At 58.1% G+C, this 25,160-nt stretch overlaps 2 protein-coding genes across 6 annotated transcripts; both read right to left on the bottom strand.

Moving 5' to 3' along the window:
• Positions 1-1,083: 1,083 nt before the first annotated feature.
• Positions 1,084-5,360, bottom strand: LRRC3 (leucine rich repeat containing 3). 2 transcript variants are annotated; one of them, XM_074911912.1, is made up of 2 exons: positions 5,345-5,360; positions 1,084-2,524 (listed from the first exon to the last, which is right to left on the bottom strand). In XM_074911912.1, the coding sequence occupies exon 2, from the start codon at positions 2,502-2,504 to the stop codon at positions 1,641-1,643; it is 864 nt and encodes a 287-aa protein (XP_074768013.1). In that variant the 5' UTR covers positions 2,505-2,524; positions 5,345-5,360; the 3' UTR covers positions 1,084-1,640. The 2 variants fall into 2 exon arrangements, with proteins under 2 accessions (XP_074768013.1, XP_074768012.1); XM_074911911.1 differs by lacking the exon at positions 5,345-5,360 and adding an exon at positions 3,926-4,106 and having other exon boundaries at positions 1,084-2,506.
• On the bottom strand, positions 4,804-24,255 carry TRPM2 (transient receptor potential cation channel subfamily M member 2). Of its 4 annotated transcripts, none has more exons than XM_074911908.1 (33): positions 24,028-24,255; positions 22,296-22,562; positions 21,864-21,949; positions 21,211-21,379; positions 20,562-20,742; positions 20,006-20,172; positions 19,380-19,560; positions 18,790-18,851; positions 18,366-18,566; positions 17,977-18,079; positions 17,628-17,749; positions 16,050-16,400; positions 15,465-15,602; positions 14,633-14,762; positions 14,209-14,354; positions 13,952-14,064; positions 13,633-13,846; positions 12,948-13,066; positions 12,496-12,628; positions 12,201-12,372; positions 11,565-11,748; positions 11,097-11,278; positions 10,814-10,946; positions 10,607-10,694; positions 9,896-9,983; positions 9,326-9,477; positions 8,740-8,816; positions 8,547-8,648; positions 8,105-8,191; positions 7,799-7,904; positions 7,154-7,255; positions 6,551-6,667; positions 4,804-6,277 (listed from the first exon to the last, which is right to left on the bottom strand). In XM_074911908.1, the coding sequence occupies exons 2-33, from the start codon at positions 22,488-22,490 to the stop codon at positions 6,152-6,154; spliced, it is 4,527 nt and encodes a 1,508-aa protein (XP_074768009.1). In that variant the 5' UTR covers positions 22,491-22,562; positions 24,028-24,255; the 3' UTR covers positions 4,804-6,151. The 4 variants fall into 4 exon arrangements, with proteins under 4 accessions (XP_074768009.1, XP_074768007.1, XP_074768008.1 ...); XM_074911906.1 differs by having other exon boundaries at positions 14,209-14,447; XM_074911907.1 differs by having other exon boundaries at positions 19,380-19,584.
• Positions 24,256-25,160: the final 905 nt, after the last annotated feature.

The raw sequence follows: 25,160 nt of genomic DNA on the forward strand, positions 1-25,160 counted from the left end.
CCCACCCGCCTGCTCCACCATGGCCAGCTTTGGTCATCCTCGCCAAGTGACCTGTGCATATTGAACAAATCCCTAGATGTGTACAAGGACCGATGCTGGTCCTTGCACCCCTTCGCATGAGGTTAGCGACTCCCGAGCAAACCTGCTGTGCACTGGGACCAATCCAGCTACTGTGGGCACGGGAAAGACTCCAAAGTGCTCCAGGTGAAACTGTGGCCTCTTTTCTTTACCTCGCCTTTGTCTGGGGGACTCTTTTGCTTAACCAGAGCTCTAATAAAGTGTGCACCCAGCCTTCATCCCACGTGCAAGCTGCGGGTACCCGGGCAGCTCTGCCTTTGGCAAAGGCTTCCCTCCACTCAACATGCCACCCTTGAGCAAGACAGAGCCATGTCCATGGCCATAGGTGGCCCGCAAGGATGAGGTGGCCCTGAGCACAGCCGTGTGCTGGGGTGAGGGTGCCCATCTGCCTCCCCCCACCTGGGACCCTCTGCCTCTCCTGACTGGCCCAGCATTGCTCAGCCTTCCCTGGCCCTTGGGTTCCTGTGGGGCTGAGCCACCCACCCTTGTGCTGTGGACCTCACAGGAGGTGCCAGCCCCCCAAGAAGGGGCTGGGCGAGGGGGGGGTGTGTGTCAAAGCCTGAGCCACCCCAGGGTCCAGGCCCAGGAGAGCTGCTGCAGGCAGCCCCTGCAGACCCTTCCTCCCCCAGCCCAGCCATGGATGCAGCTGGCTCTGCCAGGAAGCACCATTTCTTGCTTGTAAAACAAGGCAGAACTTGATTTGTTTCCATCGTGCTGAGCCACGAGAAGCGGCTCTAATTCAGCCCCAAGGAAGGGTGAGATAAGGCAAGATGTACCAGACAAGATGCAGAGGCACCATTCAGCCAGCTGGCCCCTGCTCAAGGCAGGCTGGGGTGAGGGTAGAGGGGACATAATCTAATGGGAACTGAGCTGGTACATTGAATTTAGGCTTATCTGCTTTAGGAGAGATTGAATTAGGACAAGTGCAACCCCCTCAAGCCCCACTGCCCTCCCCGGATGCCCAGCTCCCAGTGCAGCACAAACCTTGAGGGCTTTTCCTGTGTGTGAGGCTTTATTGAGAAATCAAGGTTTGGGCGACCACCCCCTGGTTGCTGGCGGCAGGCAGAGGCTGCCAGGATGCTGTGCATGGGCTGGGGCAGATGTTCTGCTCTCTGCAAGGCGGGTCCCTCACTGGAGCCAGGATGGGGTGATCCCACTGCACAGAGCAACCCATCCTCAGGCTCTGGGGACCTCTTGGCCCTACAGAAGCCCCCACCCTCATCTGTATCTCCCCAGGGGCTTGTTCTCTCCAAACTCTATGGACCCTGAGCACATGGCTGGGGCTGCTGTCCCTGTGAGCCCAGCTCTGGCAGGGGAAAAGGGGTCTGCGTGGTGGGGGCTCCTCCCGGGGAACCTGGGATCCATAGACAAACCTGCGTGGGGTGTCCCCGGCACCCCTCCCCCATGTCATTTGCACACACTCGGTCCAGCATCTCTGGGGAGGGGGCAAAGTCACTGGCACTTCTTTGCAGGACTGGAGCAAGCACTGGAAAATACCACAGAGAAGCTTTGAAGCCCATCAGGCTGCAAAGAAGCTGGGAACGTGGCTCCCCAATCCTGCACTACAGGGCAGTGCTGGTGGTTTCTGCATGGCCCTGGGTGCTCGGCAGTGACTTCAAGTAATCCACGTGCTTGCAGGTGTCCTCTCGATTGTGCCGGACATAGCAGATCACGTAGACGATGACCATGGCAAACCAGCCAAACATAGTGATGAACATGGCCACGTCCGTGGTCCTCTGACGCACGCTGCAGAAGTTGACGCCGGCATCCAGGACCTGGAGCAGTGGCTTGCCCACGTACTCCTGGCGTGGGGCCGTGTGGCAGGTGATGTCCTGGACGGAGTCGGGGTCCAACCGCGCCTCCCACAGCACCTCCTGCAAGGCACACTCGCAGTGCCAGGGGTTGTTGGCCAGCCGGAGCTTGGCGTTGAGCGCCAGCAGGGCCTCCTTGGGGATGCTGCGGATGCGGTTGCTGGAGAGGTCGAGGGTACGCAGCCCAGCAGCCACCCCCTTGAAAGCCGCCCTGTCGATCTTCTCGATGGCGTTCCTGGAGAGATCAAGTTCCTCCAGGTGGGAGAGGTGCCTGAAGGCATTGCTGGGGATCCTGGTGATGCTGTTAGCGTCCAGCTTGAGGAACACTGCGTCTCTGGGGATGTCCTTGGGGATCTCCTCCAAGTGCCGGGAGCTGCAGAGGACGGCCTTCGCCCCCGCCCGCTCCGTGCACTGGCAGCTCGGGGGGCAGGAGCTGCCCCAGGGGACGCACAGCAGGAGGCAAAAGAAAGCCTGGGCGATGCTGGCTGCTGGTGTGGTCGTGAGGGTCATCTTGCACCCGGCCAGCTCGGCATGGCTGCTGGCGATCCCCTGGAGGCCACAGCAGCTCCCGGGCAGCAGGGCAGCTCCTCTGCGCTCCTGCAAAGCCTCTCCCATGGCTGGAGGAAAGCGGTGGGGAGGGGGGGGGGGGAATAGGACACAACGTTATTTCCTGGAACGCCACTTACACCTCATGTAATGTGCCCCGGCAAAGCAGTGAGAGACTGGGCTCAGGAGCCTGGAAGACAAGGGCAGAATGATACTGGCTACCATGTTTTCCAGGACAGCTTAATTTGGTTTAAGATTAATCATACCCGGACATAAAGCTGCAGAGATTAACACCCCTACTCACCTTGCCCCCCGCCCCCACCTCGGCACAGACCACCCAGGCAGGCAAAGGGTGATGTCAGATGGGGGTGTCGAGGCGGGCACAGCCCGGGAGCCTCTGCCCCAGCCTGCTGCCAATTTCCACATGGGATGCAGTGATTTGCTGCCAGAGAGCAGCAGCAGTAAATTCCTATCTCACCAACGCCGAGTGTTAAAAAAAAAATGATGAGTCAGACTCCCTGGATCATCAGACTGGCTTAATCACCACCAGGTTTTTAAATAACAAGATGTGGAGTTCTTTTGCTTTCCCCATCAGGTCCATGGGCTGGTACAAGTCACGTTTCCAAGGGTTTTGCCAAAGCAGGGGTTTGGAAGTGACTTCGTTTTCTGAAGTAAACAAAGAGTATGGTTTGACAGCCTGACTCCGGGAGCTGGAGCCACTGACTGTCACAGTAAAGGGGGTGATCTGGGAACCCCAAGGGCCACCCCAGCCCACCCCACCCAGCAGGAGGTGAAGCAAGGTGGGTCTTCTTTCCTCTGGCCTTTGGTGCAACTCACACCTCTCCGGCTGCCTTGGTCAGGCTGGGGGGGAAGAGATCCCCATGGAGGGGAAAGTTGGGGGGTTGGACCCTGACAGACCCAGGGAGCCTTTCACCTGGGAATAAAATTATCCGTGGTGATCTCAGCTGGGCACCGAGCTGTTATCCCTCAGCATCCTTCTGAGAATGAAATCCCCCTGGTAACAGCATCCTTTAAGTACCAGCATCTCTCAGGTATGAGCATCCACAGGGTACCCTCCGGGGGATGCTCACACCTGAGGGCTGCTGCCCGCGGCCCTGCCCAGGGCTGTGGGCTCTTCCAGGGCAGTCCCCCTGCCCTGGGAATCCCTCTGGCCCTCCAGATGCTGCCGGGGTCAGCCGGCCCGGTCTCTCCGGGGGAAGGGAGGATGCACTTTGCCATGCCGGTTCCCACCGCCCGCCCGAGCCTGCTCCCGACCCTGGGAGGGCTCCGAGGGGCCGCAGCCGCCCCGTCTCGCCTCCCCAGCCGGACCCCGGCGTGTGTGGGGGGTGATGCCCTGCCCCGACCCGCGCTCATGCCCCGGGGGCCGGGACAGCCGGACCCTCCCGGCCCAGGGGCTTGCGGAGCCGGGGCCGCACCGGGCTCCGCGCAGCGGAACCGCCCCCCCCGCCGCTCCCGGGGGGGTCCCTTACCGGCTCGGCCGGGGGCGGCTCCGCTCCGATCCGCTCCGATTCCGCTTCGATTCCGGCTCCGGCTGCGGTGCGCGGCGGCTCGGCCGCGATCGGGCTCCGGCGCGGCCCCGGCGCGGGCAGCGGACGAAGCGGCGGCCCCACCTGTTGCTGCGGCTGCTCTCGCCGGGCCCCGGACGGGCGGGCCCCGGACGGGCGGTCCCCGGACGGGCGGCCCCGGGCGCTGCAGGGGCGGGGCGGGGCGGGGGGGCCGGGGCGGTGCAGGGAGGGTTGGGGGTGCCCTGTGGCAGCGCGGGGGGGGCGGGCAAGGCGAGCGGCGAGCGGCGGCCCGGGGCGGTGGGAACACCCAGTGTACCGCCCCGGGCTGCGGGCGAGCGGCCGCGGGGAGCCCTTTAGTGCTCTCATTGAGTGACGGCTAATGAGGCCTCAGCAACTGTTCTGAGGCTGCTCGCGGCTGGGGGCTGCGGGTCTCGAAGCTGTAACGCACGATCGCCTCTTCCCTCCCCGGCCATGCCCCGGGCGTGGCCCCCTGCGCCGGCTCTCGGCGGAGCACGGTGGTGGGGGGCCACGGGGAGCCCGGTCTGGAGGCCAGGAGCCACGGGAGAAGGTGCCGTTGCCACCGCCTTGGCACGCAGCGTTGCTTTCCAGCAGCTCCTCACACTGACTCCAAACGTGTCAAGTCATCTCCGCAGCCAGTACGGGGCGGGGGGGGGTGGGGGGGGGAGTCTGCAAGCAAAGTGAGTTTGTGCTACAAGACTGGGGGTGGGAATGCTCCAACTGGGCTCGTGTTGGACATTCTCTCCAAGCATGGCCTCCAAGAATGGCCCCTGGTTAAATAGCTGCAACAGACCACCAGCCTTTAGTTATTTAATACATGGTTTATTGAGCTGGGTTGACTAAATTGCCAGTGTGACACCCACCGCCCCTCCGCCTTGCCAAGCCTCAGTGAAACTGCAGCTGTACTGTGGTGGCCACCCGTATGGGAAGAACGGCCCTGGCTGGCCAGTGTCTGATCCACCGGGAGAGAGCGGGGGAATTGAAATCCCTCCCTGAGCAGTCCCAGGCATAATGTGCCACCATGGGGTTGTTCTGAGCTGTCAAGAGATGTCTCCACTGTGCTTTGTTGTCTGTGAATCACAGAATCGCAGAATCATCTCAGTTGGAAAAGATCTTGAAGATCATCCAGTCCCACCATTAACCTGGCATTGACAATTCCCAACTACACCAGATCCCTCAGCACTGTGTCAACCCGACTCTTAAACACCTCCAGGGATGGGGACTCCACCAAAGGAGTGAAGGACCCCTTAAGAGCAGAGATGTCTGGGATGGGCGCACTGATGTCCTCTTTCCTGTCCCTGCCCAAGGGACCACAGAGCATGGAGCACCTCGGGCCTGGCAAGCTGCCCCTTCCCATCCACGTGCACGAGGGGATGTGAGCAGGCAGGTGATGTTTAGCTGGTGCCTTGGCTCAGGTGGAGGGGAGGAGTTCAGCTACAAGATGGTGCTATAGTGTACACACACACGCAGGATCACACAGCGGTATGGGACAGGGCGGGTGGACCTGCATGGAACTATGAAACCGCAGGTATATAAGCCAAAAGCTGCTCACACGTTCAGAAGTGCTGGCTCACAGCTCAGGACCATGTTGTTGGATCTGAGGCCACCAGAGACATGGGGACAGCTGCCACGGGAGTGACTTGCAGGGCAGTCAGTGCCTTTAGGTGCAAAAGACCCCCAAGCCTTCTCCAGGCTGTGGCAGTGAGGCTGCCAGGGCTCAGAGCAGGAGCAGGGGAGCAGAGGTGCCCGTAGATATCCTGGGTGGAGGGGGAGCTGAGGCTGGCAGGTCCCCAGTGCCCACACCAAAGCAAAGAGCAGGTGGGTGCCGAGAGAGGGAACACCTTGCAGGAGCAGCCCTGTGGCTCTGCTTGGCCCAAGCCCTGGGCTAGTGCTGTGGCTGATGTGGAAGCACCACGACACAAGCTGGGGCTGAGCTTGGTGGCTCGGGTGACCAGGATGCTGTGTAGGCACTGCCCAGGCAGTCCCTGCCCCAAGCTAGTGGCGAAGGGATAGTTTTCCTCCCAGAGACCTGCAATGTTCATTCATGGAGGCAACCAAAAGTACCCAGTCTCCTGTCGCTGCCTGTGTCTTACAGGTGAACTGGGATAGAGCTGCAGGTCCCAACCAGAACCTAGTCTGGGGCAGCAGGAGCCCTGGGCTGCGCTTGAGGACTCAGTAGTAGGCGCCGAGGAGGGTTGAGACCTTGTGCAGGAGGTCCTTGTGGTTGGCATGCAGGGGGATCCTCTTGTCCAGCACCTGCCAGCGGATGCACAGCTCCGGGTCGCAGCCCTGAAGGAACTGGAAGGGGACCAGAGACATCACGTACATGCTGCTGGCAAGGGGCTGTGCCAGCCATGCTCAACAGCACCTCTAGTCCCCAGCCTCCTGCCCTTTCTTTTTGGGACCCTGTTGCAGTGCCACCCCATGTTCATCCCCATGTTCTTCCTTCGCTGCATGCAGCTGGAGAAGCCCATCCTGATGAGGGCAAGATCTGGGTCTGGAGATGTGGCTCCCCTGACCCCTGCCCTCTGAGAACCAGGTCCAGGAGCCACGGAGGTGAGAGACCCGTACCGAATTCAGTCGCTTCATCTCCACATCGTTCTGGTTGTCGAAGTGCACGCTGACGGCGACTGTCTCAACCCAGGCATTATCAGTGTTGCGGGGGTCATCGAGGTACCCCTTGTGTATCTGTGCATGGGGAGGGAGTGCCACGTGAGCAGAGCCCTCACCACCTCTCTGAGGGTACTGAGATGCCACGGGGGCAGGGGGGCATCTCCTCACAGCTCCTCTGCCCCAGTGGAGACCAGTGCCCCGTTCCCACTGCAGCTGGAGCCATGGAGAGCGACCGCAGCAGGCAGAGACACCGGTGTGTGCAGCCCACCCCTGGGGTCCCCAGGCTGCCTCTCAGAACCCTGCACAGTACAAAGCTCTTAGCAGCATGTCTCCACCTCCCTCAGCCATTCCTCCCCCATTGGGAGCAGAGCCCAGAGGGTGATGCACCCTGCCCCTGTACCCTGGGGACACCCATGTGCCTCCGTGTCACCATGAAGTCCGCATGTCTCCGTGCTGTGGTGATGTCCCTGTGTGCCTGTATGGCTGTGATGCCAGTATGCCCTTGTATTGGGGTGATGCCTGCATGCCCCCATATTGCTGGGACACCCATGAGTCCCCCACCTCGGTGCCTTGTTTCAGCAAGGTCTGGAACTGGGGCCAGAACTCCCGGCGCAGGATCCACTTGAGCTTCAGCGGCAGCGTCTCGCCTGGCTCCAGTGACCCCTGTGCCAAAGCAGTTGTCAGCCATGGGGCCTGCCATCAGCCCAGCCCAACCCAGCCCCACACTTCCACCAGCTTGGCCATCGGGCAGTTGCCACCACTGCAGAAGGTGTCACAAGCTCTAGTGGGAAGCAAGCAGCGGTGGTGTCTCCCTCCCTCCCTCCTTCTCCTGCCAGAAGTCCTCAGCTGTGCCCAAGCAGGTGTCTGCATTCACCTGATTTAACACCTGGATGTCCCTGTCAAAGGATGCTATGCCAACAGCTTAATGTGCTCACATGGAGAACATGTGAGAACTGAAGCTGTGGAGAAGGAGAAGGAGGTGGGAGAAGCAGGAGACAGTGGGTCAGGGTGGGTGGGGGTATGTACCGAGACCACCACTTGCCCAGCACTTGTGGCACCACAGACCTGCACACAGATGCTCTGCAGGAGGGGCAGAGACACCTCCTCTAACAGGGCTGTGACACCCATCTGTGTTTCTTCCTTTTCTGTGTGCCAGCCAGCCGCCAGCAGGTCCCCAGTTCTCCAGACCCTTCTGCCAGCTCTTACCCCAGGCAGAGCCCAGACATCCGACAGTGGGTACTGGGCCACAAGGACTTCCAGCATCTTCTTCAGGCTCTTCCTTATGATGGACCCATCCAAATTCCTCCTCCAGCTGTGAGAAAGGCCCCTGTCATGCTGCAGACAGATGCAGCTCCACCCTGCCCAGCACGCTGGCACAGGTTCCCACACTGGATGGGCAGTAGTGGGTTTTGACAAGTCCCAGTCTCTCTGAGATGGCTTTGTGCCCCCTTTTTCATTCCACCTCCCAGCCCCGTCCTGGAACAGGACACCTCTCTGTCCCCACATGCTTACCGGGTCACGACGGGGTGCAGGGCATGGTTGGGCCCAAAGCAGTGCAGCCTCCCGCGGCCTCGCAGCCCCGTCCTGCCCATGGGGTTCCTGGCAGGGAGAGAGCGAGGGGGCTGGGGTGGTGCCAGGGTCCCTCTGTGCATCCCCTCACACTGATCAAAGCCTTACACACTGCCCCAAATTTCCCACTGATGTCTGAAAAGAGGATTCATGATATCACCACCGCTGCACTGCACCTCTTCTGGGGTGCTGGGGTTTTTTTAGGGGGGACACAGCCCTGAGGACTATGTGTGCCATTATCCCTGCCCCACCACAAGCCACAGAGAAGTGGGAAGGGGCTGGATGCACCCAGACCCCCTGGATTCTCCATCTCCCCTGTGCTTTGCCTACAGCATGGCACCTCAGCTCCCACCTCAGCCCTCTGCCCCATGGCGGATGCACTCACAGTGGCAGCCCATCCTGCACGGTGTAGAGTCCGTGGAAGCTCTGCCGGTCAATCAGCCCATCCATGGTGTTATAGTTGATCTTCAGGAGAGACTCCAAGGAGCTGGGGGACAGGAGGCAGCCCGGCAGGGAGGGCTGGCTGTGCCACCCAGGGGAAGGGGCAGAGGAGCAGGGAACCACAGGGGGACACTCACGGGCTGAATGGGTCCTGCACGGCCATGTCCCTGTGGTCAGCTGAGTAGGCAGGAGGGTCGTAGAGCGGGAAGTCCACCTGCAGAGCACATGGCCATGTCAGGCAGGCGGGGACTGGGACCCCCAGGGACACTTTCTGTCCCAGTCCCTCCCTCTGCCCAGCTTGTGGCAACACTCCCAGAGGCATGTAGGGCTCCAGGCCCTGCTTGGGGGCCGAGCTCAGGGTCTCAGCTGGAGGGTTGGTATCTCTCACTCATGCCCTCATGGAAGCCAATGTCAGATCCTGAGCCAGTGCTGATTCAGGAAATGCAGAGGCAAGGTGTTTGTTCCCTCTGTCTCCTAACTGAGCATCCCTAGGCATCCCTGTCACTACAGATCCCAGCAGAAACAATACCTGTTGAACTCTCTTTGTCCCTGGATGGGCCTCGGAGCAGCTGCTCCAGGAAGCCACTTGTTCCAGGGCTGAGAAACAAGAGCTCCCAAGTGTGATACAGGCACGATGATGGCTCTGTTCTTCTTCCTACTGCCATCAGGATCAGCCCTGTGGCCCTCCCTCCCAGCCCCGCTGCCCAGGGTCACAGCTCCTACCTCCCAGGGCACCTTCTCATCCGGCACAGGGAAGCGGAGGGTGTGAGATCCTGGGTAAAGGAGGTTTCGGGCAAGCACGTGGTATGGGGGCTGGCTCTCCTCAGGTTTCCCCTCCAGGTCAACCTCCTTCATCTCCAGGGCTTTGCTGGAGCCTGCGATGCGGACACAGACAGCGAGGCCCCGCAAAGCAGGGTGATGAGTCCGGTGCTGCCAACCGTCACTCTGCTGAGGGGGCTGGCTGGGTCTCTCCATGGGGATACTCATGTTCCCTGGGGACCTGGTCCCCAACTTCCCTTCTGGCAGGCCCTGGAGGAACCGCCCTGGGGACGCTGCAGTGGAAAGCCCCAGCCATGGGCTCCAGGGAGGGCTCTGGTGTGGAGGGGGGAATGGCTGCAGGAGGGGCTGGATGGCCTCACAGAGCCCCCAGACCTCCTTGAGCCAAAGGAGTCTCTGCCTCTGCCTCGCTGCTTAACTGAGGGGTGCGAGGGGCTGCTCAGCCCTGGTCCACAGCGGGTGCGAGCGCAGGGCTCCAGGTTTCCCTGAGCTGGGGTGGAGGCAGGCTCTGCTTACCCACGGGTGGAACGTCCTCGCCTGAGCCGAAGCCGTTGTCCTGCAGCACCTGCATTATCCACCTCAGGGCCTGGGCACTCTGATGCACCTGCATGGGACAGGAGAGGGGTCAGCCCCCCCCCAGACCCAAGCTGCCCCCCGGGCTCCCCTGCTCGAGTGCTGCAAGATGCGGCCCTGGCAGGAGGCACTGCTGCCCTTGGCTCCTGGCTGCTCATCCCCCATCACAACAACCCTTGCCATGCCCTGGTGCTCAGCTTGGAACCAACCCCAGGGAAACATTTTTTCAAATGGAAGTCGAAACAGCAGCCGTGCTGCAGCCATCTCAGAGAGGAGACGCCAGGGCCTGGTCTGGCTCCCTGGCACCCCATTACTTGTGTAGGGTGTGGAGCAGCTTCATGGGGAGGGGCTGGAGAGTCCCCCATCTCCAGAAGGTCTGGAGGGTCTGGCCAAGGAGAAAAGATGGGGTGCTTGGGGTGACCAGTGGAGGCAGAGGCTCATCCCACCACTTCCCACTTCATCCTGTTCACTTTGGAGTTAAACAGAATGTTTTCCATAAACTTCTTCCTCCTGGATGCTACTGTTTCGTCAAGGAAACTCAAACTGGTTTAAGGGGGATTGATTTAGAGGGTCTTTCTCTTGTGCTCTGGTTCAGTTGACTCAGCCTCTGGAAAAACCCACCTTTCTTAGGTACTTGCTCAGATTTTGCCTCACCTGGTCTTCCAGAGAGACCAGTTTCTGCTCCACCAGCCCTGTCCTCTTCACCCGGTCCAAGTCCAGTAGTTCTACCAGTACGTCAACCCTGGAGGAACAGTGCAGAGAGGAACCCCCTCAGCAGCCACCCCTGCACTGATCCCAACTCTTCCCTGCCCAGGACCACCAGAGAACAGAAGGATGCCCCTGTCCCAGGAGTGCTGGTACCTCTGTGCAATGTCTCGGATCTTCTGCTCTGGGTTCTGCTTCTCCTGGCACTGCTGGTGCTGCAAGTAGTTCTCTTTCAGGTACATTTCCCAAGAGAGGAGGGCAGCTTCTTCATTCTTCTCCAACTTCTTTTCTGCCAGAGGAAGGGAGCAGCAGTGCTGTCAGATCCCTGGGCACCCCAAACCCCGGTACCGCAGCCCAGATGTCAAGCCTTGTGTCTCAGTGCACAGTGCCATGCCCTGGGGAGGGGGGAAAGGGCAGGGGGGGAGATGCTAGTCCTCACTGAGCTGCTTGTAGCATGTGGCTGGCCTGCGGAGCAAGCCTCGCCGGACCAGGATCTGCAGGTGGTTGAGGAGGATGAAGGGTGGCGGCGCGGGCGGGCGGCCGTGGTACTCCTCAATCAGGTCATGCCGCTGGAACTTCCAGATCTGGTCCGTGTGCTCCTGGACCTGCTGGAAGGTGTAGCTGGGGCAGAGCCCAGGTGTCAGCCGTGACGTGGGGATGAGGGAGCACATCATGTCTGTATAGTGCCCCAGCTTCTACCCATCTCCCTGATCAGCCTGGTCTGCACCTGCTACTTCCACCATATCGGTAACTCCCCCAAAGCACCCCTGTGCTCTGGTCAGCATGTGCCCCAGGCCCCTCCTTGTGCTTTCTCAGCATGTGGTGCCTGGTGCCCTGGCCATGGCCAAGCCTGCAAACAAAGCCAGCTCAGTTCACTGTCAGGAGCCTGGAGCCAGGCTAAACTCACTTGAACATGGCGATGAGGAGGTTGAGGAGGAGGATGTTGGTGAAGAGCAGGTACAGGCACAGTAAGATGACCGTCAGCCACTCTGGGAAGATGGGTTTCTTGTTGTCCTCATTTGTCTCTGGGCACTTGGGCTTGTAGGGGTCAGTTCCATTGGGGCTGCACTGGTCAATGTTAAAGTTGACCCCTGCAAAAGAGCATGGCAAACCTTGCGGTGTCTCCAAGTATGTTGTGCTCTCTGGAAGTGGCCAGCATCAAGGGAGCTTAGCACCAGGGAGGGACTTGACCTTGATCTGCATCATCCCACGTGCTCTGCTCACTGCCACCAGCTTTGCAGCTGTGGCACCGCACTGGATTGACTCATGCTCCTGTGCCTTTGCTCCTGACCTCTCTTGACCACTTGGGCAGGTGCAGTCCCTGGGTTTGCATTGGTGGCAACACTCCCAACGTGCCAGAGCAGGGCCCCATCCCCTCGCCCTGTCATTGCTCCCTCCTGGTCTCACGTTGTGCTTGGAGAGGAGCCCCGTGCTTGACTTCCAGGGGGCAACGTGGCAGGAGCAAGGCAGACAGTGTCGTGAGCTTGGTACCCTCAGCCTTGTCGCAGCCGCCCTGCTCGTGCCACAGACTGGTGCCCCTTACCGTCGATGTAGGAGGGAATCTGCCCAAAGATGGTCAGGTAGGAGTGGTAGACCACGCCACGGAAAAGCCACTCTACACGTTCCTCGTTGTGGATCAGGATGGCCTGCTTGGCAACCCCAAAGGACACCACCCACACTGCTAGCAGGAAGAGGAAGAAGAAGACATCCTTCATCTGCAAAGACAGAGAGGAAGCAAAATTGTATCCTGGAGCAAACCCCACTCCAGGATAGGATAACATGGGTGGCACATCCATCCCATGGCTGATCAGCCTGGCGGGAGGGAGGGGGGCTCTCACCATACGTTTCACAATGATGATTTTGGGCCCCAGTGTTTTACTGACAGTGAAAATGTGCATCAGACGCAGGCAGAAAATTATAAAAGCCAGTGACAGTATGATGCGACCAGGATATAAAGTTGACGGGATCAGCCTGGGCACAGAAGAGAGGAAACATCTCAGTACCACCAGCGTGGTTTTTTTCTGATCTCACAGCATTTCATTTCTGCAATCTCAGTGAGCTTCCCCCGAGTGCTGGGTGAGAGTTGTGGCCTGAAAAACGTATCTCCTAAAAGCAGCTGAAAGCAGAGGCAAATTGGTCAGAAGGAATCATGTGACCACAAAAATATTTGTTGGCCTTTGGAAGAAGAAATTGCAATTAAAAAACCTGCACAATTCCCGTACTAGTTTTGTGGCCTACAGCTGTGGCGCACAGTTGTGCGCACTGCTAGGCAAGTGGCTATGCAACTCACCTGCAAGACAGCCCTGTGATAAACACTAGGATGGCGCAGATATCCAACTTATTCCAGAAGTCCTTGAAGTACAGGGAAGCCATTTTCACAACCCCAAACCCATCTGGATCATGCAATAGCTGTAGGGAAGAGAAGAGGGGCTGGTGTTTCAATGAAAATACTCATGTGTCTTGTAGAGGGGAGGGACCACACAGACCTGCTGGGCTTCACTGGACCCTCTTTCTTACCTAAGGTTAACGTGAGCCTACAGAATTTTCTACAGGGACATGGAAGGAGCATGGGGAGAGATATCTGAGACACGGGGCTCTTTAGTCTGGTAAAGAAAGGCACTGAGCTGTTGAAGCAAAAGCTAAAAAAAATCAAATGTCAAGCAAAGCCTGGAAATGCTTCTGGGAATACATGCCCAAGGAAGGAAGTGGTCCCTCCATCTCCTGATGTTTTCAGCTCAAAACAAGCGTGTCTTTCTGCAAGTACCCAGGGCCAAGCCAGATGCAGCCACAGAGATTCTCGGGCCTCAGAGGTGGGGGGGAATCTGTCAGTCCCTTGTGCTGGAACCTCTCCCAGTGGAGGGTGTCATGAGAAGCAGCATGGCACCGTGAGTTATGCAGGACCTCCCAGGAGCACCCAGAGGGGTGTCTCTCCCTCCTCTCATCTCCTCCTCAGCTCTGCTTTGCCCGCCCCGTACCTGGCGGATCTCCTCGCACACCAGGGAGAAGAGCCAGAAGTAGATGAGGTACTCCCGCCACGATGGCGAGGGCTGGAAGTCAACCATCAGGACGTAGGCAAAGAGCAGGAGAAAGGTGAAGTAAGAGAGGATGTTCATGAGGAAGATGACGACAGGTGCTGTGAAGAAGGCTCGGAGGCGTGTCATGCAGCCCATGGGCTGCAGCCTCTTCTCCCTGTGAGGAGCAGGGGTGGAAGCGGGGCTCAGCTGCCCAGGGAAATGCCACAGCAGCTTCTCCCAGCCAGCATCGGTGTACACATGCCCCAGCTGCAAGAAGTACCTGAAGGTGATGAGGCTGGTGTAGAGAAGTGGGAAGAACAGCATGCACACAATCACCCGCCAGAGCCCGTTGTCCACACACATCTTCCCCCACCAGACTTTGGTTAGAAAGGCCTGTAATGAGGGAGGAAGAGGAAAAGGCCACCCTGCCAGAGCAGGACTGCAGGGCAGAGTCCCACTGCTGCCAGCAAGGAACCCTGGACCTGGGGCAGGGGACACTTGCTACTTCCCCTCCAAGCACCACTGCTGGGAACCCACCTGGACACCCCCATGGGACACAAAATTCATGTTCTTGGCTTCCAATGCCAACTGCAGACAGGTTGTCTTCCCCCAGGCCTCGGACACACGGGTGAGGAGCTTCTGGGCTCTCTCCTCATCCTTGCGGTAGCAGTCTGTGAACACGCCTGGCCAGACAGGTTCCAGGCAGACAAGGCTGAACTCCAGGGCCAGGCTGGTGCTCAGCAAGGTGCCCACAAAGTCACCCTTTGCAGCAGGATCTAGGCATTGCATCACACAGTGGCACCCTCTGTGCTCCCACCACCCCTGGGCACAGCCCTTATGGCCATGACCCCCATTTGGCACCACCCAGCTCACCCATCACCCCCAGACACCTCCTGGGCAAAGCCAGCTTGCCCTGCCGGGAGTGAGAGCAGTTCTGGGTTGCTGGTCCCCTCCTGCTCACCGATCGCCTTTTGCTCGTACTGCTCGGCCAGGGCCAGCATGTCATCAGTGGTGTCAGTGTCTTCCTCCTCCTTGGCGAGCTCCTTCAGGATTTTGCTGCAGGCCAGTGCAGCTGCCATGCAGTCCTGGCTCTGGAGCAGAAGAGGCCAGAGAGAGGGTGGGGATGTGTGTCCTATCCTGCAAGTCCTGGCAGTCCTGCTGAGCCCTCCATGGCTCTCACGGGAGGGAAGGAGGGTGTCCCAAGCAGACTGCTGCTTAGGAGGGACAGCTCGCCGTGACGAGGGCTGAGTTGCGCTCCCCTCTGGGTGCAGCAGCAGTAGGTAACCCCCTGCCACAGGGAATCGGGGGACAACCCTGCTCTTCTTGTGGGAAGCCTCGGGTAATGGGATGGCGTGACTCCACGGCCCTGCATGGCATGGTCACCACACCGCCAGCCGCACTGCCTCCGGCCCTGGGGATGCTGTTTATGGGTGGAAGTCTCCACCACAGCTGCCATGCCCCTGTGTCCTGCCTGCACTGTGCTGAGCCCTCACTCAGCCTTTGCAAGGAAGAGCACAGTTCTGGCCCAGCACATCACTCTGCCCGCAGCGTACGTCTTGGCTGGGAAGGGAAGGATCTGACACCACGGCGTGTGTCTGGGGATGAGCATCAAGTGTCCGTGGGCTCATGAGCTGGCTCCCATTTGACTGGGGGTCAGGCTCAGGCGCTGCCGTGGGCCAGCTCTCCTGCTGGCTCAAATGCCAGCAGGTACAAGCATCTTTCCTCTTGAGGCTGGGGAGGTTTGGCTCCATCTGAGCCTCTCAGCAGGGATCAATAGCTCTGGGCTGTGATACCTGGGCCCAGATGATTTCTGCCAGCTCCTTGCGGTTCTGGACCACAGCCCAGATAAGCAGGTCGCGGACTGGGTCCATGGTGAAGGTGACTCGGCCAGCTGAGCGCTTGTAGAGGGACCGGAGACTTGACCCCTGGACCTGCCAGATGTGCGATGGTCAGACCTGTTCTCCTGCCAAGAGGCTGCAGCGATCAGACAGCCCCAAGCCCCAAGCCACCCGCGAACCCTGGGTGCCTGCCTCCGCCACCCATGGAAGGGCCTTTTCTGCAGATAGTGGGGTGGCCAAGACTGAACTCATCCTGGAAGTATGACTTTTTCTAGGGCCAGATCATGTGGGGATGTGCCCATCCTGCCTGGTGCACCCAGCCCACTGGGTCCTGCCCACCAGAATCAGGGAGTAGGAGGGTGGGAGTCACACCTGGAATGGGTGGGGCAGATGACTTGGGCAGGACTTTATGGGACTTCAAGTGGGATTCCTGAGCACGCAAGAGAACAGAGACACAGCTGCAACCTCCAAGAGAGTTTCCTGAGCCGGAATCCCCCTCCCTAATGCAACTCTACAACCATGTAACCTGGAGATGCGTACATTCAGCTTGATGTGCGGGACAGGGATGGAGAGCCGGGGCCGCTCCGTGTGCTTGGGCTTGGGGTAGAGAGGCTGTGTGGAGCAGCCCAGGAGCTCCCGCAGCACCTGGGAGACATGGTGCAGTTGGACTCTTGGCATTTTGGAGCCAGCTGCGTGCTCTCTCTCCTCCAGCAGGACCTTCTGCAGCTTGCTGTGGAACAGGCAGGATGGGGCCATGTTGTCGTAGAGATAAACCAGGGTGTCCCAGGTGACAAACTCCTTGAGACGCACTCCCTGCTCCAGGAACAGCTTCACAAACTCTGGCTTGTTGGAGATTAGAGCGGCTGCCATCACAGGGTGGAGATCTGTGGGCTGGCAGGCCAGAGGCAGAGGTGAGGGGCTCTCCCAAAGACACACTTCTGGATTAGTATGCCCTCTCCTCTGGCAGTGAACTCCTCTGCTCCCTTGGCTGCTGACGGGAGGGATGGGGTAGGGTAGAGGGTAGAGCCTCTTTCCCCTGCTCACGAGGGTGCACCATACAGATGAACAGGACCTCACAGGGTTGTACTCTGTACACAACTCTTCAGATGAAGGATCATGGTGCTGCCATCTGGATATCAGCCATGGGGAGACTGGCTGCTCCCAATGGTCACCCAGTTCAGCCTTTGTGGGGTTTTCCTTTCCAAGGCAACCTTTACAAGTGTTCAGAAGTGAAAACAAAGCCCATGGGTAAGGTGGTACATGTCTGTCCTGGCAGGAAGGTACCTGTTGACCTTCTACCACAGGTTGGTTTCAGCCTCAGCTTTTCATACCAGCCACATCAGTCCAGGGCTGGAGCACTTATAAAAGCCCTGGCCTCCATTGGCTAATCTGAGAGCCTGCCTCATCCTCCCTTCCCAGCAAATGTGTAGATCTTGTATAAGCTGTGCATTTTCACACCATCAAAAATTTCCTCATCAGGATCCTGATTCCCACCAGCCCTTCCCAATCCCACGAAAGGCATGTGAGCTGGGGCAACACAAACTGTCGAATGAAGTAGGAAAATCCCTTCCAAGTCCCACAGCCCCATCAGAAAGGGCATATAACCCTGCTCAGCTTTGACTTCTCAGCATAGGATGGCAGAGCTGTGTTGTGGTGCTCCCTGTCCCGCTCTGTAGTAAAATTTGAGCAGGGAAGCACCAGGCCGGGAGAGATGAATTTAGAGACAAGTTGCGTCTGACAACATGGCACGAGCAGCGACCACAGGGCAGAGCTGGCAAAAGGTATTTTTGGCTCTAGGTTGGTGAATTGTCTTTAAAAGACTCTGGTTTTGAACAAAATACCAGTTGCCTTTGTAAACAATGGTAGGCCACATCGGAACTTTACAAGTAATAAATTGCAGGGTGTGCCCAGCTCTGCTTTGGGTGTTTGAAGCACTTTTGAAAAACAGGAGAGATGAAGAGCTCCTGGCAATGTGGTGGGAGTTTAGGGTCCAAAAGAAATGCTCTCAAAAACTCCCCCTAGGCACATCTGAGATGAAACGTACCCTGAAGGTCCACAGTCCTCAAGTGGGACCTGACAAGCTGTAAGCCTGACCAGACAAGCAGCACAGGGCCTTACCTTCCACTCGCGGTCATCCGTGAAGATCTCACTCCGAGCAATGTCCACCCTGTTCCAGGCCACAGCTAACTTCAGCTGGCGGTCCCAGTTCTCATGACCAAAATGGTCCTGGTTCCGGGATGCTGCATGCAAAGTACTTGTGTTAGAATAGAAGATAATTTACTGAGCGAGAAGATATCACCTGGAAGCCCCCTTGAGGTCTGGCCCTTTGGGAGAAACATGTCTCCCTGATCAGCTGTGCATCATAAGATTTGGGGAACCCTTAAGTAAAGCAGCTGCAGGAAGCAACTTGTGACCCCCATCCCATTCACCTCTCCCCATCCCCCTTGAACAGTTCCCCACCCCTCACCTTTGAACAGGGCCTGGAGGATGGCCACATCCACGTCCTGCTGGCCATATTTGCCCTCTCTGAAAATGGTCAGGAGCTGCCGGCTCCTCACTATGTCTTGGATCTACAAGGAGAGCCACGGGCAAGCAATCATCAGCAGCATCTCCTCCCTGCTGCTTCTCACAACCCCCTCTGCCCAAAGGGAGCAGGCAGTGGAGGAGCAGAGCTCAAGCCCTTGGAGTGCCCACTAGGACAATGCAGAGCATGGCTGGGGGGAGATGGATGGTCAGTGGAAGATGAGCCTTAAACTTCACGCTGGTAGCCTTGCTGCTCATGGGCAGGGCCCCCTGGGGGCCCCTTTCGTCTCCACATGCTCAGCGAGAGGAGCTGTCTGCCTGCAAGAGGCTCACCTTCTTGGTCCACTCCACCAGCTTGCCCTCAGTGAAGAGCTCATAGGTGTCATGGAAGAACACACTCAGCTTCTTCCGGATCAAGGCAATGGTTATCTTGGGCACAGGCAGACTGGCCACCTGTGCAATGACATCGGCCACACGCCCAGACCCTTCCACGATCACACAGGGTGTCCCATTGGTGATGGCGTTGTAGATGGTCTGCAGCAGAGCAGAGAGGCTGGTCCTAATCCCACCCAGAGGCCCTCTCTGTGCCCGAGATCCCCACTGCTGCTCTGCAGCTCTCCCATCCAGCCGCGTTTCAGAGAGTGCGGCACCACACCCACACCGACACCAGCGATCAGCAACCGGGGCAAGGACTTGCCCTCTCCCACCACCCCCATCTCTCACTCTCTGCCAGGAGCGGGCACGAGTGGTTCCTTACGTCGAGTGTCCCGGGGCCTCCTTCCAGCACCACGCACACAATGGGGATCTTGATGGCGACACCTGCGGGGAAGCAGAGCCCAGGGTCACCTCCCTGTGGGGCGGCCCCTGCCCACGCAGCTGAATGCTGTCCCCTCTCAGTGGCAGGGTGTGAAAGGTGAGGTGGGAGCACTGCCCCGGCATGCCAGGCTCCAAGAGAGAGGGGAGATGGCAGTCCTGCTGCTGGAGCATGTGTGTGCATCTATTAGAACAGATCATTGGCACAGTGAGAAGATGCCACCTGGAAGCCCCCTTGGAGGCCTGGCCCTTTAGGAGAAATGACTATCTTTGATCAGCTCAGCATCACAAGGTTTGGGGACCCCCTTTGGTGAGCCCATAAGTCAAGCAGCTGGCAGAGAAAGGCTCTTTGATTTGTGTCACTGAGGAACCAGGCTCCACATTTATCATGACAGTCCTCTCAAACTCCTTGCCAGGATCCTCCAGGGAAGCCACAGCCTCCTCTCTCACTGGAGGCCAGGATGGTCACCCCTTACCAATGGATCCCGCCCTGTGCCCTCACCTGCCTCAGGCCTGGATACGTGTTGCTGTTACCTCCTTTCACTTTGGTCTGCTCCGAGATGAACTTCTCCAGGCTGGTCCTCAGTGGGATTTCCACCCCATACCTCCCGTGGGTCCCATCGTCCACCAGGATGAAGTGGGAGTGGTTGCTGTCCAGGCATGACAGGCTGCCTTGGTTCTCCTCATCCAGTACGTACTCAGCTGGAAAGCCACCCTGCAAGGTGCAGGAGGAGAGACTCTGGCAAAAGCCTGGCAGGGCTGCAGAGCAGCACCAGATGCCCGAAGTATTCAGCATGTGGGACAGGAACAGGCTAGCACGTGGGGACAGCCTGGCCAAACAGCCATCGCTGCCTGCCCCGCAGTCCTCATATCAGCCTTGCCCCAGGCTCCTCTGTCTCTGCTCCACCTGCCCTCACACCCGCAAGGCTCCTCCCAGGAGAAGGGCAGCACCTACACAAGACACCGGGTGGGACAGAGGGGCTTTGCAGCAAACGTCAGCCCGGGACTGTGACTCCTTCTGGTGCAGCTGGGTTCTACCAGGGCTGCCAGGCACAGGCACATCTTGAAGCACCCGTTCCCACCACGGTCCTTGGCAAAACTTCCCCGGCAGTGCAGGCACAGGCAAAGCAAGCGCATCTCCAACTCTCCATGGGGCTCACCATGGGGCAGATGAGGCTCTCCCGGTTGTATACGGTCCCCCAGGTGGCTATGCCAATGGTGACAATCTCGCCCTCCTTGTGGCTGCAGCTCAGGATGAAATCTCGCACTGCCTCTCCCACCTGTTTCATCACACCAGTGTGGGACCCTCCCGTGATGATCCAGGCCCCTGCGGGTCAGAGAGGGGCTTGGGAAGGGGGAGGCTCTGCTCACAGTGATCTCCTAGCACTCCCCTTGATGTCTGCAGGAACACCTGGTCCCCAGAGATGTTCCATCCCCTAGAAGATGTCTTTCCTGCCCACGACATCAAGCCCTGGCAGCACAGGAGATGCCTTCTCTAGCACAGTGTTGCATCTCTTGGTCCAGCTCCCTGTGTGCCTGCCTGCAGTGGCTGAGCAAGAGCAGTCCATCCCTGGTGGTGGTAGACTAGACAGGGGCCTACAGGCCTCCTGGGCCAGCTCTGCGTCTCCACGGCAGCCCAACTCACTGAACCTGGCACGGCCAGATGACAGCCCCCTCTCCCACTGCAATGGCAGGGAGACCCTGTGCATCTCTTACCAGTGGTCTGGGCCACTTTGACTAGACCTTGCCGGAAGATGTTCTTCAGCCTCGGCTTCATGATGAAGTTTTTGGCTCCCCCGGTGACTGAGATGAGCAGATTGGGTGCATCGAGGCCCCAGTGCTGTGTCATGAGGTGGTAGATGACCCGTGGAGGGGTATCTGAGGACACGCGCACATACTGCAAAAAAAGGGAGCATACACGTGTTTTGGGTGAAAACAACAGAGTTGGGGTAACTCTGACACAATTTATCTTGTCCCAGCAAAGAGACAGGACCATTTCCCTGCAGAGTCCTGTTGCTGCTGCCCAGGTCTTTGTGCATGACCTTGTTCCCATTTGCTTCCCTGGGGCTGAACATTCCTGAGGTGAATCTAAGGACGAGGACAGGGAACAGCCACTCCTTGAAGCATGGGCCTCACAGCATGAAGATCACTCTCATGGTTTCAGAAAGGGACTAGGTACAGGGCTGGGAGACAGAGAGGATCCTGACCCACCCTGCTTCCTTTGCTTGCGTCAGTGTTGCCTGTGGGGCATTTCCACACTTTGCTAACCTCCTGTCATTCAGAAGGGAAATATTCACATTTCATCTGCCATGGCAAGACCTGAACACTGTCTCCCCGAGCACCACAGATGGGAAAAACAGATCACCTTCCCCATCTTCTGTCCCAGGCCCGTGAAGTGGATATCACCGAAGGCATCTGTTGGCACTTCCTGGATGTGCCTGCTGGGGTCCCATTCCTTCCCCAAGAAGATGGGAGGTTTGGCAGCATCTTCCGGGTGCTGTTCCCTGAGATAGCCGCACTCACACACAGTCCTCCTGAAACACACACCACAAACTTTGCTGAACACAGTCTAGGCCAAAAGGCAAAGCCTAGCTGGCCCAGGCAGGAGGTGTTGGCATTCTCATGAAGAACACCACAGTCGCCAGCATCTCCCACCCAGCTCGTCCTCCAGCTCAGAACTTGTGCAGAAGCAAAGGCATTGTTTGAGAGGAAGTTTAGCAAAGATTGGTATTTCCTTCTGCAGAGGCTTAGGATAGGAATATTAAGGTTGGTGTGGATGAAGGATGGATAAAAATGGCTGCATGCAAAAGCCTTGGAAAGGTTCCTCACCGGACACGGGATATCAGTCATGCGGTGACACACAGCAAGGTGAAGAACCAGTCAAAAAGGAATTTGTGAATACCCTTGACACCAGCTCCCCTCTCAGAAAGATGGGATTTTCTGGTGATATAGCTTTGGCACCAAACACCCCTTCTGTTTTCCTGGCAGGGGAGGGGAGTGAGGGACAGTCTGACTTACCCAGAATCTGACGTCTGGGAGCTTTCAACAAAGTAGGTGCATTCTTTCTTCTGGATGTTTTCAGGAATCCATGAGATGAGATTTTCCTGAGGGAGCAGGAAAAGCAGCAAGGGTTCAGGGTTTCTGCAAAGGGCCAGAAGTTATGCCAGGGGCCAGACACCCTGGTGCTTGGAGCACATCTGAGTGCTTCTTCTGATGTGAAGGAGGAAAGCTCCATAGCTATCTGCAAGGACAAAGCCAATGTACTCTAAGGAGAGGAGATATGAATGCTGGACATGTATCTGTCTCAGATATTTGGGGTTTCTCTGTCTGTCCCTAAAACTAAAGTGATCTGTTATTAATGCTCCTGTTAATGGGTCACCAGATAACTCATTAACACTCTTTGGTCAAGTGTGACCAACCACCCCTCCTTCCAGCACCTCCTGAACTTGCCTTTTCGTTGCTGCCAGTGGGGAAATGTGCCTTCCGCCTGCTCTTTGAGACACTGCTACTGCTCTGGTGGAGGTTGGGGACCACCTCGAACTCGCTCATTGTCCTGGGGTGCATGGCAGGGCCGTCTCCTCTCTCGGGGCACACCTTGTTCAGCTCGGAGGGGAGCACCTTGGTGTGCCGGCCACGCACGGCCATGGCTGCTGTGTCTTGCCCCGCTTGACCTCCTCTCTCCTGTCCTTAAGCTGGGAGGTCTTGAATATCTTCATCCTGAGTACAGCAGAGAAGAAGAAGGATACCCATGGAGTTGGAGCACTAGGGTGTCCTGCCCATCATTCCCCAAGTGGAGAGACATCCCCTGAAAGCTGCCAAGCCCTTGCCATGGTCCCGACACAGGGGCCACGCAGGTGGTGAACCAGCCTCAACATGCACGCGCTGCCCTAGGCAGCCTGGCAGCCTCCAAAAATTTACCCTGCCGCGCTCTGCCTGTCAACACAGCTGCTGGCCTGCCTGCTCCGCTGCCTGGCCATCCACCAGCCCACAGCCCTCCTCACTCGCTCTCCGCTGCAGGCAGCTGGGCTATTTCTGGCCGCAGGGAGAGCAGAAACCAGGTCTCTTGTGTGAGCAGCCTGAGAATGGCTCTGCATGGGAAATCTGTATCAGTGCGCTGGCTGCAGAGACAGGGCCCTCCTCCATAAGGGGGGGGATTGTGTCCCCTGCAAAAGTCTCCTGAGAGCCCAGGGCTAAAACCTAGATGCACACAGGCATCTGCACAGCAGGGGCTGCAAAACTCCTGAGCCCCTCCAAAATGCTCACAGCTCCTGTCACTGAGGTCCTGAACTGCTGAGGCTGGTTTGCTGCTGGAGCAAGGATGGAAAAGCTCCTAGGTGTCTCTGCAGCCCAAAAGGGAATGGGGAGCTGTGTTTAGGCAGTGGAGAAGCACAGCACTCAGGTAAGGCACTGGCGAAGCTGTGGGCTCATCAAGCAGGTGTTTAAGGAGGATTTTGGCGGCCTTTCTGCAAGCCAAACTCTGTATCACACCCAAGGGTGGGGAGCCCTTAGGGGAGGAACAAGGAGTAGTGGAGCAAAATCATGACTACCACTGTATTCTCTTCACATCTCCTTGCCCCAGGGTCAGCACTGCTGCAGGCAGGGAGCGGCGAGGACAAGCCTTTTTGCCAGCCCCCTCCCCGGCTCCCTCTGGGACCTACGCAGCCCCACCGACCTTAGGAGACAGACTTCGGCAGACTGTCTTTCTGCATCAGCACAACCCACAGCAGATCTAATTGCCGGGGAAAGAGCTGTCTGAATAAGGTCAAACACACCCCTAATTCTTGTTCCTGACCCCCTAGCTGATGGGGGTTTGGGGCCCTGGCCACAAGCAGCTTATAAACCCATGCAGGAAGGGCTCTCCCACCGTCTCCTCCATGGGCACAACTGTGCTGATAAAACACCCAGAATACCTGTTCTTAAGGGCTCCGGGGTCAAGGGCAGAGCCTCTCCCACAGCATGCTGCCTGCTCCCCCGGGCTCAGCAAGAACCACTGGAGGGGGGCTGCACCCCTGAGGGGCCTGGCAGCCTGCCCCACCGCAAGCAGCACGGGGCCCCTCACCCCGGGCTGCCAGGATGATGCCAGCACCCCCGTCCCGATGGGTGCTGTGCCCTGACCGCAGGCACGGAGTGCTGCCTGTGAGCCATGCCCACCCCCCTGCCCCTCCGGCCAGGCTGCCTGTACCTGGCCCACAGCATCCTCCAGCCGCATCACCAGCTCCTCTGCTCCGTGCCTGCCACAGGGATTCAGTCTCATGTCCCTCTCCTCCCGTGGGTCATTTTCTCACTGGAGATGCAGATGATGAGTGGAGAATAGAGCAGAGCTGCCTGCAGAGAGGAGGAGATGGCAGGGCAGCTGGCAGCCAACCAGCAAATCAGGCTGTGGAAGCGGTCCCTGCCGAGAAGCCGCAGCGCCCAGGCAAGCTCTGAGTTTGCTCGAGCAGCTGAGTCACGCTCCCCGCTGCCTGCAGCAGCAATTTTCCACCAGCAGCCTCCAAGCGTGGAGCCTCCCACTGCCCCATGCAGGGCGAGATGCTGGTGCCCAAGCCCCTCTCGGCAGATGTCACGAGCAGGGGCTGCTCAGGGGCGGCATTGCCCTGGCACACGGATGCTGCCGGAAAGGAGCAGCAGCCTGGTGACCCTGATGGAGGCTTGGGTCCATCACAGGCTTGGCAAGGGTGATGAAAAATCCCTCCCAAACTATCAGTTTCAATCAGTCTTTATAGTATGAAAGTGTACTAACTTTATTTATATATATATTTAAAATATATATGTATTAGTTATACACTGTGATGTGATGAGGTAGTAGAATTTTACTGGGGACTTTTCATTTGTTTTACTTAAATATGAACAACATCAAAGACAGCCCAGCCCTGGACAGGACTTTGCCTCTGGAAAGCTTAGAGCTGTCCATGAGGGATAAAGGACAGCTTCATCCCTGTGACAACCACGGGAACACCAGCATCCCAGCTCCTCTGACACGACTTTGAAACCCTCCCAGCATCGCCTGGCGTCACAGATCAGTAACTCGAGCGAGACCGACTCCAGGGACGCCTGGATCAACAGACAAGTGGCAAGAACGCTGCAGAAATAGAGTGGCTTTGCAAAGTTCTACCATGGTTAGCGGCTGGTAGCGTGGGTGTTAGGGACTAGTCCAACTGTGTTGTACCGGAACACTTGAAGGGCATAAAAACTCTGTAAAAGTCACAGTTGGGTGCCCTGATTGGCTGGGACACTTCATGTGCGTGAATAAGTACTTAGTAATTCCATGCTTTGCATCCCAGCCTCTCGCCTCAGTCAGCATGGACAAGGTGCGAA

The sequence above is a fragment of the Athene noctua genome, chromosome 8 (assembly GCF_965140245.1).
Source record: "Athene noctua chromosome 8, bAthNoc1.hap1.1, whole genome shotgun sequence".
NCBI lineage: Eukaryota > Metazoa > Chordata > Aves > Strigiformes > Strigidae > Athene > Athene noctua.